A 14451-nucleotide genomic window follows, 5' to 3' on the forward strand; every position below is an offset into this window, starting at 1 on the left:
AGAGTGGGTTGAGTGAGTGTGCTTTTGTTGTCATAGCATCACATTGATCACAAACCATACGTGTTAAAGGATGCTTTATAGCCACCATGAGGGCAAGCAAGCAAAGGGCAAAGGGCCAAATAGGAGCTATGAACAGGTACACACACACTGTTAAATTAACACACAAGGGAACCCAAGATAATATCTTTTAATATGTGATATAAGGAGGGAACCCTAGGAGTGGTTGCCAAATTCATATAAGTTATCGTTATGAATAGAGAAGTTGGTTTTTATTAGAGCAACTTGCTAGAGTCTACTTTTATTCTCATTTTGTTATTAAACTCATAATGATTGTTCTTATAAATAGAGTTTTTGTGTTAAGAAACAAGTCTCTTCTCTTGACTATTCTTTTTTCCTTGTGTTTTGCAACTCATGTGGATTGCCATTATAGATAGAGGAGTTTTTGTGTGTCAAGTAGCAAGTTTCTTTTTGTGGTATGAAACTTGAAATCAAACCTTTAGGATCAAAAAGTTCCCATATATGAGAGAGAGAGAGAGAGAGAGAGAGAGAGAGAGAGAGAGAGAGAGAGATTTACGAAAAGAGAGAGAGAGAGAGAGAGAGATTTACGAAAAGAGAGAGAGAGAGAGAGAGAGAGAGAGAGAGAGAGTGTGTGTGTGTGTGTGTGTGTGTGTGTGTGTGTGTGTGTGTGTGGAGTTTGTTACACTTTTCAAGTTTAAATAACATCTATGAGTTGTTTACAACTTCATGGCTTTGCTACATGTATATAATTTAGTGACTCGAGAATCAATATAGACCCAAAAGAACATGACACCTTATTTTATTATGAGCTACTTCACTATCAACCTCCTCCTCAATATCTTTATACATAGATGTTGTTTTCCCCTCATACAATTAAGGGTATTGCCCAAGAGGGAAAGAAGGTTGAGGATGCATGCAATGCATTCATTTTATGTCATTAAAAGAGGGCTATAGTGCTAGGAAAGTGAAAATGTGAAAAGAAAGTCTAATTGTTAGGTTTTGCAAGCATTATATGTGTATCATATATACCCTTCTTCCTCTATATTTACTATGAATCCTTAGAAGGTGAGCATTTTTGTTGATCTCTATATTTATCATGGATGTTCGAAGGACTATGAATGTTCGAAGGAGACGTAGCTGACGTTCTACCAAAATCCTGATTATTCCTTAAATTCCAAATGAACCTTACTGATATCACTTGAAGGACATTCCACAGTTTGTTTAAATAAGCCTTCGTTGAGGTGCCCAAAGTCCCCAAACAGGGCATTCTTCATTTTACCTTTGCCATGGAAGCCAGCAAGTTCCATCCACTTCTCGAGGGAAGTCCATAGACCTCTCACTTCTTGACACTCCCACAGAAAATGTTGATGCGTCTCCTCCTCTCTCACATGAGATTCAGAAAGATGACATTATATTTTATCTTAAACAATCTCTCTCTCGTGGGAAACTTGTTCATAAGGGTCTTCCATATCACTAAATTTAGTTTCTTAGAAGGGGTACTCCCCAAATCCATTAACTCCCCTTTTCTGTTTCCTCAACTTAGTGCAGGGATAATTCCTCTTCCAGTAGCATAAATTGTTTAAATTGTCTTCACAAGCTCAATCAAAGTGCCATGTTACCAGTTGAGGGAAGTGTCACCATCCCTATTATCCCTTCCACACCAAGGAAAACTCTTGATTCCAGCTTTCCATACAGTCACTGTTCTTTCGCAGCTTACGAGTCATGTATCTTCACCACAAATGCCTCGTTGAGCAAAGTATCCAACCATCACAGCCAATATACAAGTCCTTTTCCCACAGCTACCTCATATAATCTCTTGGCAAGGTTGAAGAGGAGTCTGTCAACCTTGTCCTGGAGTGGCTGAACACCTAAACCACCTTCTTGCCACTCCAAGGTTATCACATCCTAGGCAATCACATCCATTGATGCCCCTCTCTATGGGACCACAAAAAGTTCCTAAAAGATCTGTCCAAAACTTTCCACGATGATGCACTAAAACCAAACATTGCAACATCTAAGTATGGCTGCAACCAACATAGAGTTCAGAAGCACCAGCTTACCACCAAAAGAGAGCAGCTGATTTGACCATTTTTGGACCTTGGCTACTATTTTGCCCTTAATCCACTGGAATCTCTGGTTCTGAGTTGAACCCAAACTAAGAGGGTAACCTAAATTAAAAAAAGCCTCACCTTTCTTCACCGCTTTAAAGCCATAACTATAAATACAATCAGCAAGCTCACCATGACCCAATAACAATTCTCTATTTTGCTGTAGCTTGTCAATGAACCTAACATCCAAAAAGACTGGAATGTATCCATTAGTGTTAAGAAACTCCTAATCAGTTATCACAATGTTGGAGTTGTTATCAGCAAAGAACTGTGAGATTAAGTGTCCACCATTTGGAAGGTCTAGTCACTTCGAAGTACCCCTCTGAACCAGCTAATCAATCTTTTATAACAGTGGATCCATAATAATAGCAAACAATAATGGGGCCAATGGGATGCCCTGCCTGATGGACCTTTTATGAGAAAAGGACTTAGACTATGTGCTTTTGATACACACCTGAACTGAAGCGTTCACAAAAAAAGTTTTGAACATACCAACAACAGCTCTTCCAAAGCCAAGAGCCTCCGTAGTCAAAAATAATGAAATCCTAGCTTACGTGATCCCAGGATTTTTCAAAATCCATATTCACAAGAATGCAACTTTGGCCATTGCCTAAAGCCCAGTCAATAGCCATGACAAGATTAAGAATAGTCAAGGCTGTAAGGTCTTTATCCAGTACCTTGGGCAAAAGTTTGCAAGAATGCTTCAACATAGTCAACGGTCTGCTTCAGAACATTTCCAATCTGCTACAAGACCTTGGAATCAATATCATCAAGCCTTTATTGACTTCCTGGGAGATGGAAGCCCTCTTCTGAAGGAGCAATTAAGGAAACTAGAGAAATCCTCACCACAAACCTCCCGTGTAGCCTTTTTAATTCCACAGGAAGTCCATCAATCCTGGGGACTTGCCATTCTTCATCTGCCTAAAAGCATATGAGATTTGATCCCCTGAAGAGGGTCTCTCAAGCAATTTGGCAAGGTCTCCTAGAGGAGCCCTTTCATATCCTTGGAAGAATCTCAGGACCTTACATTCATAGCTTCCGGTAAGCTAACTTTGAAAATAAAAAGGTGTTTCTCTCCCACACAAGCCCTTGAATACTAGGCTTTAATAAAGGCATTTAGCAAATTATTCAGGGTTTATCTAAACATTGAGTGCTTTTATTTCATGATACACAATGCGAGTCAATCTCTTCTTTCACTCGCAACCCTAGAAGTGGTCTTAGCCTGTTTGCTCATAAATGATAGCATATGTTATGATAAGATTGCTCAGCACTTTGTATTGGGCTCTATACCCAGTTTGAATGGAACTTGTGTATGAGAGGTATGGTAAGGTCTCTGAGTGCCTACTAAGCCTCACAGCCTAGTAGCTTGTGACTTGCTTGCATTGTAGCTAGTTCATTCAATTGTGCATCCACAACTGATGCAGAGCTGTAGAGATTAGAAGAGCCAAACAGCTTTGATATAGGTAAGTTAAAATAGCTGAGGATTAAACCCTTGAACTTTGTAAATATGTTACTAACAATGCATATAGGGAAAGAAAGAGTTAATTATGGTTTCAATATCAACTGTAAATTTGGCACATACCCTCCATTCCTCATACTTACACTCAAGAATTCTAAATTTGAGGATGTATCCACACTTTCAGTGTGACCCACAACAAATTCATGCCTCTCTTTATTAACTTCTATGGATACAATTGCAGGCAGTTTTTTTGCTTTGGTATAGTTCCTGGTTTCCTCTACTTTCCTTGCATCACTCAACCTGCCAACACTTTTGTAAATGTCTGCCATTAATAAATATGCTGCAGCATCTTCTTGATTTACCAAAACAAGCCGCTGAAAGCATATGAGCCCTAATTCCACATCCCCATGTATTTTGCAAGCTGTTAGCAAAGCCCTCTGAACTTCTTTGTACAAATGACACTGCATGGTTTCAGCAAACCTCTCTGCATGGTAAACATGTCCTGATCGTGCAAGGAGATCAATCATACAAGCATAGTGATCTGAGGATGGTTCAATCCCATGTTTCTCTCTCATCATCTCAAAATACTCGTGACCTTTTAGGACCATGCTCACATGACTGCACGCAGCAAGGAGACATGTGAATATTACAGCATTTGGTCTCACACCCTGCTCTTGCATTTCCTCAAAGCAACGAATAGCTAACTTGCCCTCATGGTTCTCACCATAACCCTTAATCATGGCTGTCCAGGATACAACATCTTTAGTAGGTAGCTTGTCAAAAACATCCCTTCCTTCTGCAAGAGAGCCAGATTTGCTATACATGCCTACCAAAGTGTTCCCCACAAATAAATCTTTATCCAACCCTCTGTAAATCAGCTCAGCATGTAGTTCCCGGCCTGTTTCCAAAGCTCCCACAATTCCACAGGCTTTCAAGCAACAGGGAAAGGTTGCATCGTCAGGAATTACTCCCAACAGCTGCATTTGCCCATAAGAGGTCAAAGCTTCTTCACCAAGCCCATGTTCAACATATCCTGAGATCAACGCAGTCCAAGAGACTGCATCTCGAACAGGAAGCTTGTCAAATATTGCTTCTCCTGCCACAAGATCACCGCATTTCATGTAAATGTCAACAACTGTGTTGCCCACCAAAGGCTCACCTTCTAATCCTCTTTTCGTTACCTCTGTAAGTATAACTTGACCTGTTTCCAAAGCTCCTACAGTACTACAAGCTTTCAAGCTGCAGGCATATGCTGCAGCATCCGGAGCCAGATTCTGTAGCATCATCTTCTTAACACAGCTCAGAGCTTCCTCGTCAAGCCCATGTTCAATATATGCTGCAATCATTGTGTTCCATCTTGCTGTTGATTGAACAGGAAGCTTGTGAAACGTCTCCCAGGCTTCTGCAATGGAGCCACATTTGCCAAACATATCTACAACTATGCTGGTAATGAAAGGATCTACTTCCAATCCTCTCTCAATAACCTTACCATACAAGTCCCGGCCTGCTTCTAAAGCTTTTATGCTGCAACAGGCTTTCAAAGTGTACAAAAAAGTCACATCATCTGGAGGTATACCATGAAGTTCCATCTGGCCAAAACACCGTAGAGCTTCTACACCAAGTGCATGGTCAGCATATCCCGCAATTAGTGCATTCCATGAAACTGCACCTTGAACAGGAAGTCTGGTAAACATGTGGTGTGCTTCCTGAAGTAAACTACACTTACAATACATATCTACTAGTGTGCTACCAATGGAAATGCAATTTTCAAATCCTCTTTTTATTATCTCACAGCACAGGAGCTGCCCAGTTTCCCCGCCTTCTATGCTACCACAAGCTTTCAAGGCACAAACAAACGTCACATCTGTGGGAGGGACATCATTGAGCTGCATTTGTTCGAAGCACTTTACTGCTTTCTTACCAAGGCAATTTTCAGCATAGGCAGCAATCAATGCATTCCATGAAATTATGCCCTGAACTGGCAAGGCATCAAATGTTTCTTGGGCTTCTAGCCATGAGCCACAATTACCATACATATCCACCAGTATGCTGCCAATAAGCACATCTTTTTCCAATCCCCTTAGAATTATCTCAGTATGAGCTTTTTGACCAGTTTCTAAAGCTCCCTCAATGCTGCAACATTTCAAATAATGAAGAAATGTTGATTCAGCTGGGGGTATGGCCTCTAGTTGCATCCGTTCAAAGCAGTCTAACGCATCCTTAGCTGCCCCTTGTTCTACATGTGCTCCAATCAATGCACTCCATGAGATTGTATCTCGTACAGGGAGCCTAGCAAACACTTCTTGCGCTTGTGAAGGCAGGCCACATTTTCCATACATATCTATCAAAGTATTGCCAACAAACATATCTCTTTCTAATCCCTTGCAAACTAGCACAGTATGTAAATCCTCGCCTCTTTCTATATCTTTCATACTGCTGCAAACTTTCAAGCAGGACACATATGTGGCAGCAACAGGAGGCACTCCCTCCAGCTGCATCTCTTTAAACCACCTCATGGTTTCACCTCCAAGCCCATGATCAGCCCCTCCTGCAATTAAAGAGTTCCATGCAATTATGCCTTGAACTGGCAGCTGGTCAAAAACATCCTGCGCGTCTGTAAGAAAGCCAAATTTAGCATACATATCCACCAGTGTGCTGCCAATAAAAGAATCACTTTCAAAACCTCTTTTAACTACATCAGCATGTAGTTCTCTGCCCTTCTCTACAGCTGGAACTATACAACAAGCTCTCAAGCTGCAAGGGAATGTGCCCATATCTGGAGGCAAGCTATCCATCTGCATCTGTTGCAAACATCTCAATGCTTCCTCACCATGTCCATGGTCTGTGAATCCTCCAACAAGGGCATTCCAAGAAAGTGCACTGCGAATAGGAAGCTCAAACATAACTGACTGAGCATCTGCAAGCATGCCAGATTTACTATACATGTCTACCAATGCGTTGCCTACAAAGAGGTCTCCTTCCAGTCCTCTTTTGGTTACCTCAGTATGTATTTCCTGGCCATGTTTTGAGGATCCCATGAATCCACAAGCTTTCAAACAACAAGTATAGGTAACGGAAATCAAAGGCACACCTTCCATCTGCATCTGTTTACAACAGTTCAGGGTCTCCTTACCAAGTCCATGTTCAGCATATGCTGTCATCAATGTGTTCCATGAGATAGTGTCTCGAGTAGGAAGCTTAGTGAACATGTTTTGCACTTCCACAAGTGAACCACATTTGGCATACATGTCTACCAATGTGTTGCCCAAAAAGCCCTCTCTTTCCAGTCCAATCTTTACTATATTAGAATGTATTACTTGACCTGTTTCTAAAACTCCTGTGCTGCTGCAAGATTTCAAAATGCAGAGAAAAGTGACATCATTTGGAGCTATACCATCAAGCTTCATCCGCCCAAAACAACTCATTGTCTTCTCAGTAAGCCCTTGTTCAGCATAAGCTGTAATCAGAGAATTCCATGTGGAAACACCTCGACTTGGAAGGTTCTCAAGCACTTTCTGAGCTTCAGCAAGTGCACCACATTTACTGTACATATCTATCATAGTGCCAGCGACAGAATGGTCTCTTTCCAGACCCCTTTCGTTAGCCTTAGCATGAAACTCTAGTCCTCTTTCTAAATCCCCTATGATGCCACATGCTTTCAAGCAGCAACTGAGTGTCCCAACATCCGGGAAAACACCCTCCAGCTGCATCCATTCATAGCCTCTCAATGTTTCCTCACCAAGGCCATGCTCTATGTATCCTGTAATTAGTGCATTCCAGGAAACGGCATCTCGAACAGGAAGCTTATCCAACACTTTCTGTGCTTCTGCAAGAAGCCCACATTTGCTATACATATCAATCAAAGCATTGACTGCAAGCAAATCTTTTTCCAAACCCCTCTTGATAATCTCTGTATCTATCTCTTGGCCTATCTCCAGGGCTCCTACAATGGCACAAGCTTTCAAGCTGCAAGGAATTGTGACATCATCTGGATACACTCCCTCCAGTTGCATCTTTCTGAAAGTAGCGAGTGCTTCTTCACCAAACCCATGCTCAGCATATCCTGAAATCAATATGTTCCATGTGACAACATCACGGACAGGAAGCCTGTCAAAAACCCAGTGTGCTTCTGTAAGTGAGCAACATTTGGAATACATATCTACCAATGTGTTACCAACAAGAATTTCTTTCTCCATTCCTGTTTTGAGTACCTCTGCACATAATATGTGGCCTTTTTTAATGGCTCCCAAGCTGCCACAGGCTTTCAAGCTGCAAGCATATGTGACTGCCCCAGGAGGCAACTTATCCGACTGCATCTGCTGAAAACAGTTTAGTGCTTCCTCACCAAGCCCATGTTCAGCATAACCTGAGATTAAAGCATTCCACGTAACAGGATCGCGACTTGGAAGCCTTGCAAACACCTGTCGTGCTTCTGCATGCAAAGCTTGTTTACAGTACATGTCAACCAAAGCATTGCCGATGTAGGGATCTTGATCGAGACCACAGCAGATGATGGTGGCATGTAATTCTTGGCCAAGGACTGCATTCTTGGCCTTGGCACAGGCTTTGAGGAGGACAACATATGTGTAGTTGTTAGGTTGGGCATGGTCCTCTTGCATTTGGTGGTACAGGTGGAATGCACGCTGCGGATTCCCGCTGTGGACATAACCAGAGATGAGGGCGGTCCACGAGTAGAGGTTGCGGCAAGGAAGCCTGTCAAAGGCATGCTGGGCATCGTCGAGGCCTCCGCACTCCACAAGCACAGGGACGAGGTGGTTGCCCAGGCCTCCATGGGACTCCAACAACTGATGCTGGCGTACGTGGTCGTAGAGCTGCTTCGCGTAGGGGAGGTCCTTTTGCTGCTTGCACTTGAGGAGGAGGCCGATCAGGTCCGCCACAACTGGCAGTTCGGCCGCGGGGCGAGAGGCCAGCATGCTGCTCCATAGCCGCAGAAGAAGAGAAGAGGAGAAACACGGAGGGCCTCCCTCCTCTCTTTGTCAGTCGAGCGTGTCAATGGTGGTGTTTGCCTTAAGGTCATCACGTGCATCTGTAATTCACGGAAAACCAAGGTTTAATGGAGGGAGAGCTCCCTTGTCACTATCTTCCGCAAAGTTCTGCCTCCCTTTGCAAAATCATAGGATGTACCAGCTCGTGCAGAAATCCCACCGTCGGATCGCATCAAACTTCAAAGTAACCCAAAGAAAAAAGACTCATGTTGGTTACACACCGCCATTGCTAGCCCAATTCGCGCCCAGTTGGTGGGCATTGGAAAAGCCGACTTAGGCAGTCGCCACCTGCTTACACACTGGGCGGCGGACCAGGTTGTGGGTATCTTGTCTAAGATAGTCTCTGAGAAGAAACGAGACTGGGACAAGAAGTTGTAACACAAGTTCATGTTATTGACAGGGAAAAGGGGATACAATTCATAAAACTAGCATATGTTACTAACATACTAATCAATGTTAATCGTTATTGGCACTTACGATTATTATTGCAATTCACGATTTACACAATCATTGGCCCTAAGTATCACAAATTCATGTTACAAAACCACAGGAAAAAAAACAACTAATAAAACTAACACAAATTAGTAATGAAAAAGAGAGCAGGGGAGTTGAACCCCTTCACTATGATGTTGAGGCATTGCTCTACCCAGCTGTCCCCACAGAAAGGTGGGGAAAATTTATTAGCACAATACCCCTCTTTCCACCTTTCCACCTACAATGCAGATGTTACAAAAGTTTACTCATCGGTGTCTTCGTCATAAATCTCCTCTGCAGAGTCAGAATCACCAAAGATTGTTCTCACATTTGCATTCTCGTATGCATTCGGCAATTATGCATACACAAATTATCTCGTAAAGCTATGTATACAATGATCTCATAAAGTTGCGCATAAAATTATTTTAGTTTAAACATGTTTATTCATGTAGACATTACGATCAATGTTAGCAGTGCTAGATCGATAGATTGAATTGTTTCAAATTGGTTATGCATACACTGATTATGCATGATTTGAATCTGTGTCTCGTAAAACTATGCATAGAATGATCTTGTATATGGATTGTCTCATAAAGTTACGTAAAAAACAATAATGGATCAATTTACATATGAAAGGTGGAGCTCGATGGATTCAGAAGACACTCCCATGGAGGGAGTTTCAACAGTTTGTCTCAAATGAGTCAGGATGCAATATGCAGTAATGACTTTATGTACTTTTCGAGCCAAAGTGTGGGTGTTCCAAGCCACATTCCAAGCCATAGTGTGGGTGGCAATATTCCTATAAATGTGTTTCCAAACTGCCCTCCTTTGATCAATCCTCATCCTCCTCAATTCACACTATTCCAACAACCAAGACAGTTAGGTATAGAGGGACCCACAACAATACACAATCATGTAATTCTTTGTCCAATTCCACATAGTCCTCAACATGGCCCCTCGACACCAGCACAACAAGAACCGCAAGCAATAAGTTCATGTGATGCAATCCAGGACATGTGACGAGGTTGACAAGGTTTAGACCCAAGTACCAATGGTGCCACATTCCGAAAATGCCAACAAGCAGCATCCACGACGAACTTCATCGAAGTTTGATGCACCAAAACCTCCTAAACCAAAGAGGGCGCGGAAAGGAAAGAATTAGAAAGATGCACTTGAGACACAAGATCATTCAACAATCACAAAAAAACTGTTTGCTCAGTGGAAGGATACATGGACAGTACAACTCATTCACATCTAAGGATCAATGAGTGTGGAGTTCTCAAAGCCATCGAAGCAAGGAGTGGATATATGGTCCAAGGTAGCCACATAGCTAGCATTGCTATTTTCGGAGTTCGACAAAGATGGTGAGGCATGCAGAAAACGTTGGGAACATGTCTATGAGTCATATAGAAAAGATAAGGCCCATAATGCCATATCAAGTAATAATTGCAAGATCACTTGTCAATGGTATGATCTTATGGATAAATATATATGGAATCGTGCCAATGTTGTCAGTGATGCACATGTCTCATCTATTGGTGGGTTGTCTTCTCCAAAAGACAACACTATGTCAGTCTCCAATGATCCAGGTGAACACACTCAAAAAGTCATTGGCTCTAATGAGCTGCTGAAGATCAGGCAAGATCAAACGACCAGCCAAAGAGCACGCAATAAGAAGGGTAGAAAGATAGAGGAGTCTCTCAGTGACATGGCTAGCACCATCTAATCAATGTTAGCCAACCAAAAAGTAAACTTAGAGGAAAAGAAAGCATTTGAAAAGCGCAAGCTCGTTATCATGGATACACTTGCCTCCCCTATATTTGATTTGTTAGATGTAATCAAAAGCCTTAAAAAGCAATGATGGCTTGAGAGAGAGAGAGAGAGAGAGAGAGAGAGAGAGAGAGAGAGAGTTGTAGGTACAGGATGAATTGAGCGCACCAAGCCTAATCTTGCAGCCCACGTAGTTCAAGGCCTTCCTTGTGTTCTAATTAGTAGTTCTACAGGGTTGTAGGTTAGGCGACGAACCCTAGGAATCTCCAGCATCGATCGCGCCAGCATTCGAGGTTGTGTCCATTGCAGTCAACAGTCGGCATCCAACTCCCTGAGTCACGGACCAATCAAATTGTCTGACTAAGTAAGTCAAATAGTCCAAATCGGACCAAGCCTAGTCAGTCACCATGGACCATCATCCGATCAGACCATTCGGACCACCTTGTGTCCAGTCGGACACAGAGCACCCTGGTCCGATCGAATGTACCTCATCAGACCATCTGACTAAGTAAGTCAGACAGTCCAAATTGGACTAGGCCTAGTCAGTCGGGTGGACCCGATCGGAGTCCAGACCATTCGATAGAGTAGTCAAGGGCAGTGCTAGTTTGGGAACGGTGCTAGTCGGTGGTGCTAGTTGGACCATTCGATTGAATGGGTGCGACCAATGCTAGGCGGCGATCCTAGTCGGACCATCTTGTGTCCAGTCGGACAACCCTGACCACCCTGGTCCGATAGAATATACCTAATCGAACTTGGATCGTCCGACTCAGAGAGTCGGACTAGTCAGCAAACCAACTGACTCGATAGTCCGAATCAAACCAATTGTAATTGACGGACCACTAGAGTCGACCATCTGATTCTGGGAATCGGACCAACAGGGTAGAACAGAACTAGGGCAAATTTACCAGCCTCTGACTAGAACCAGCCAAAATCGACCCCGGAACCAACTCATAGACCATAGAATTACCTTGACCGAGGAGAGGGGAGCAGTAGAGAGCCTAGAAAATTATTATGTGCAACCAGGGAATGCATCTAGAGCCATATTAGATTGGGAACAAAAAGGGGGGATAGCGTGAGTTACATCCGCACCCCACATCAATTTCATCACTCAATGTGCACTAAAAAGCCGAGAGCCTGATTTCGTACAGTGCAAGAAAGAGAGCATGTGCACACATCCACCAAGGGAGTTAAGTTGAGGAGTGTCTATATATAACACGGAACTCACCCAGACATAACCCAAGAACAAACCCACCAATAGGAGGAGATCTGGAGACATAGTCAGATAATCAAAACCCCAAGCATAGGACCAAGCAGAAGATGCAGCAGGAAATCCAAGAGGAACAGTCACCATTGGAGGAGTGGATCTACCCGATCTAATCAATCTCATCGATAACTTGGTAGAGAGAGACCAAAGACATGGCAAAGACAAGCACTAACCATGGACAGGATGAGGAGCTCGGCCTAAGAGGTCTCCTGACCGAAATCCAGTGGCGGCTGGTCGCCAATTATGACCTACAAGCCCGGATAGAGACCACCACAGCAAGACGTCCAAGGATGTCATAGCAGACCTAGGAGAGGAGAGGAGACTAGAGTGCAAAGCTTTGCAAAGTCTAGTGACCTACAATCAGGAACAGCAATCCAGGAGCTTGCAACAGAACATGGAAGTGCATGAAATTTAGCGGGTGCTAGCACTAGCAAGCATTAATAAAACAGGTCTTGATGTCGAGAGGAAAAGAGCACTAGAGGGAGATCTTACATTGAGTGAGCTTCTCATGAAGCGACTGTTAGATAATGCTTCTGCCATGTGAAGCGTCACTGTAGTGGCAACCTTGTTGCTTGCAGGATTAGGAGTTACTCGAGTATTCGAGCTTAGTCCGTGACTCCTTCCGCATTCATTCAAATCCCTACACCATTTGTTCTCACTCTTGGTAGCCATATCCAACTCCTTCGAGCTTCGGCCTTCCCGAGCACCTACCCTGCCCATTTGGGCACCCTCATGGCATTCCTTCAGAGGTATTGAAGCATTCTTTTGAGTGTTTATTTCAGTTTGCAAGGTACATCAAGAAGGGGCAGCCATAGCTTCAACCATTGGAGCTCCCCCATTTCATATCATGGCTCCTGCCCGATTAGGCTTGACAAGGCTTTGTGTAGGCCTTCTTTAGGCCCTACTTGAGCCCCCCTTTCACCCCATTGATGCCACGTGGACTAGCAGCATACCCCGCAACATCAGCCCTATTTGCGCCAACTTGAAGACCTGCAAAAAATTCATTTTTTGTTGGGAGTAAAGACGCCTCTACCTAGCTGCCTATGTATTTCTACATTGACAGTATCCGCCACTGTACACTGTAGGTGGCGGATGCCCGTCACTATCACTTTATTCTTTATTCTTTTAGTGACAGTTTGAATAAAGGAAGGCCCGGTCACACATTGTGATTGTTGGAGTTCCCATTTGTGTCTCTCTCTTTTCTTGCTCTTACTCTCCGCCATAGCTCACTTCCAAGCAAGCTTTGATCCTTCTCACCTTTCAACTGATATCAGAGCTTTGGATTAGAGCTCGATCATGGAGCTTGGCTTGGCATTACTTCAGCCCGGATTGAAGACCTAGAGCTTGGAGCTTCAATGCCAGCCATGGCTTCTTCCCCCCCCCCCCCGAGGTAAGATTTCATCTCCCGCCTCTCCCCGAGCCTCATAGACTCTTTGCAAGTGTTCCTTGGCTTCATTGGGCAAATTGTATGTCCCCCAGTTGCCCCCTTATCTTCAACATAACCAGCATGCCCCACAGTCAACTCACGTTTTTTTGTGCATGTTTCAAAATGTAGCTCAAAAATCCCATTTTTTCTCGTATCTCGAGCATCCGAAACCCGATTTAGGCAAGATAAGAGTCTAACTTGGGGTTTTGGCATGCTCCGGACGTGATGGCGATGTTAGATCTGCCAAATTCTGATCACAACATTTTCTACAATAGATCTGAGTTGATTTACAGCAAGAAAATGTCATGCTCTTAGCTTATGTGATGCTCTCGAGGCTTGGTATTTGATGCCTAGATACTTTGGGGATGTTTGCCCAATGTTTTGAGATGCTTTGGGACTTGGTTTGAGCTTCCATAGCTTGATTTACATAGGGATTTACTGTTGTACATTGTTTGGACGCAGCAAGGTTTTATTAGGGACAGCTTGTGCATAATGCTCTTTGTTGACATTCAGATGTCCTGTTGGATGTATTGATGCTTGCCTGGATATACTATTCGAGAGCTATTGAGCCTTGATTTGGATGCGAACACTTCGTTGTTGGTTGCTACCTTTGTTGACAGGTTATTTTTCCTTTAGTTTGGTTATGCCTATTGGTTTTGGGCTATGTCTTTGGGATATGCAATGAAGTATTGGCCTTCGGGGTACGGCATTGAGCTTGTCTTTGGTTCCGGATCTTCATTTAAGCTTGAGCTCGGCTTTGGAATGCATTTGATGCTCCATCTTGGATGTACATATGGCATGCATGTTACCTATGTCTGAACAGTCTTGACATGCTTGTGGCCTATGCCACTACTACATGCTACTTACATTGTTTGGAGCCGATTGCTATTAGTGCCTTATCTTGGCTTGCATCTGGCTTCCGGGAA

At 43.4% G+C, this 14451-nt stretch overlaps 1 protein-coding gene across 1 annotated transcript; it reads right to left on the minus strand.

Annotated features, from left to right (window-relative positions):
- Window positions 1-3417: 3417 nt before the first annotated feature.
- LOC148035006 (pentatricopeptide repeat-containing protein At3g09040, mitochondrial-like) lies at window positions 3418-8745 on the minus strand. The gene has a single exon (XM_087679916.1). It carries the CDS (start codon window positions 8517-8519, stop codon window positions 3672-3674), a length of 4848 nt encoding a protein of 1615 aa, XP_087536042.1. The 5' UTR covers window positions 8520-8745; the 3' UTR covers window positions 3418-3671.
- Window positions 8746-14451: the final 5706 nt, after the last annotated feature.

Source organism: Lygodium microphyllum, chromosome 6 (genome assembly GCF_053477565.2).
Source record: "Lygodium microphyllum isolate KBCC chromosome 6, Lygodium_microphyllum_v1.1.10, whole genome shotgun sequence".
Lineage (NCBI taxonomy): Eukaryota > Viridiplantae > Streptophyta > Polypodiopsida > Schizaeales > Lygodiaceae > Lygodium > Lygodium microphyllum.

Bases quoted from the DNA above. Each gene is read 5' to 3' on its own strand.
- LOC148035006 (XM_087679916.1), bottom strand. From the start codon at position 8,519: ATGCTGGCCTCTCGCCCCGCGGCCGAACTGCCAGTTGTGGCGGACCTG.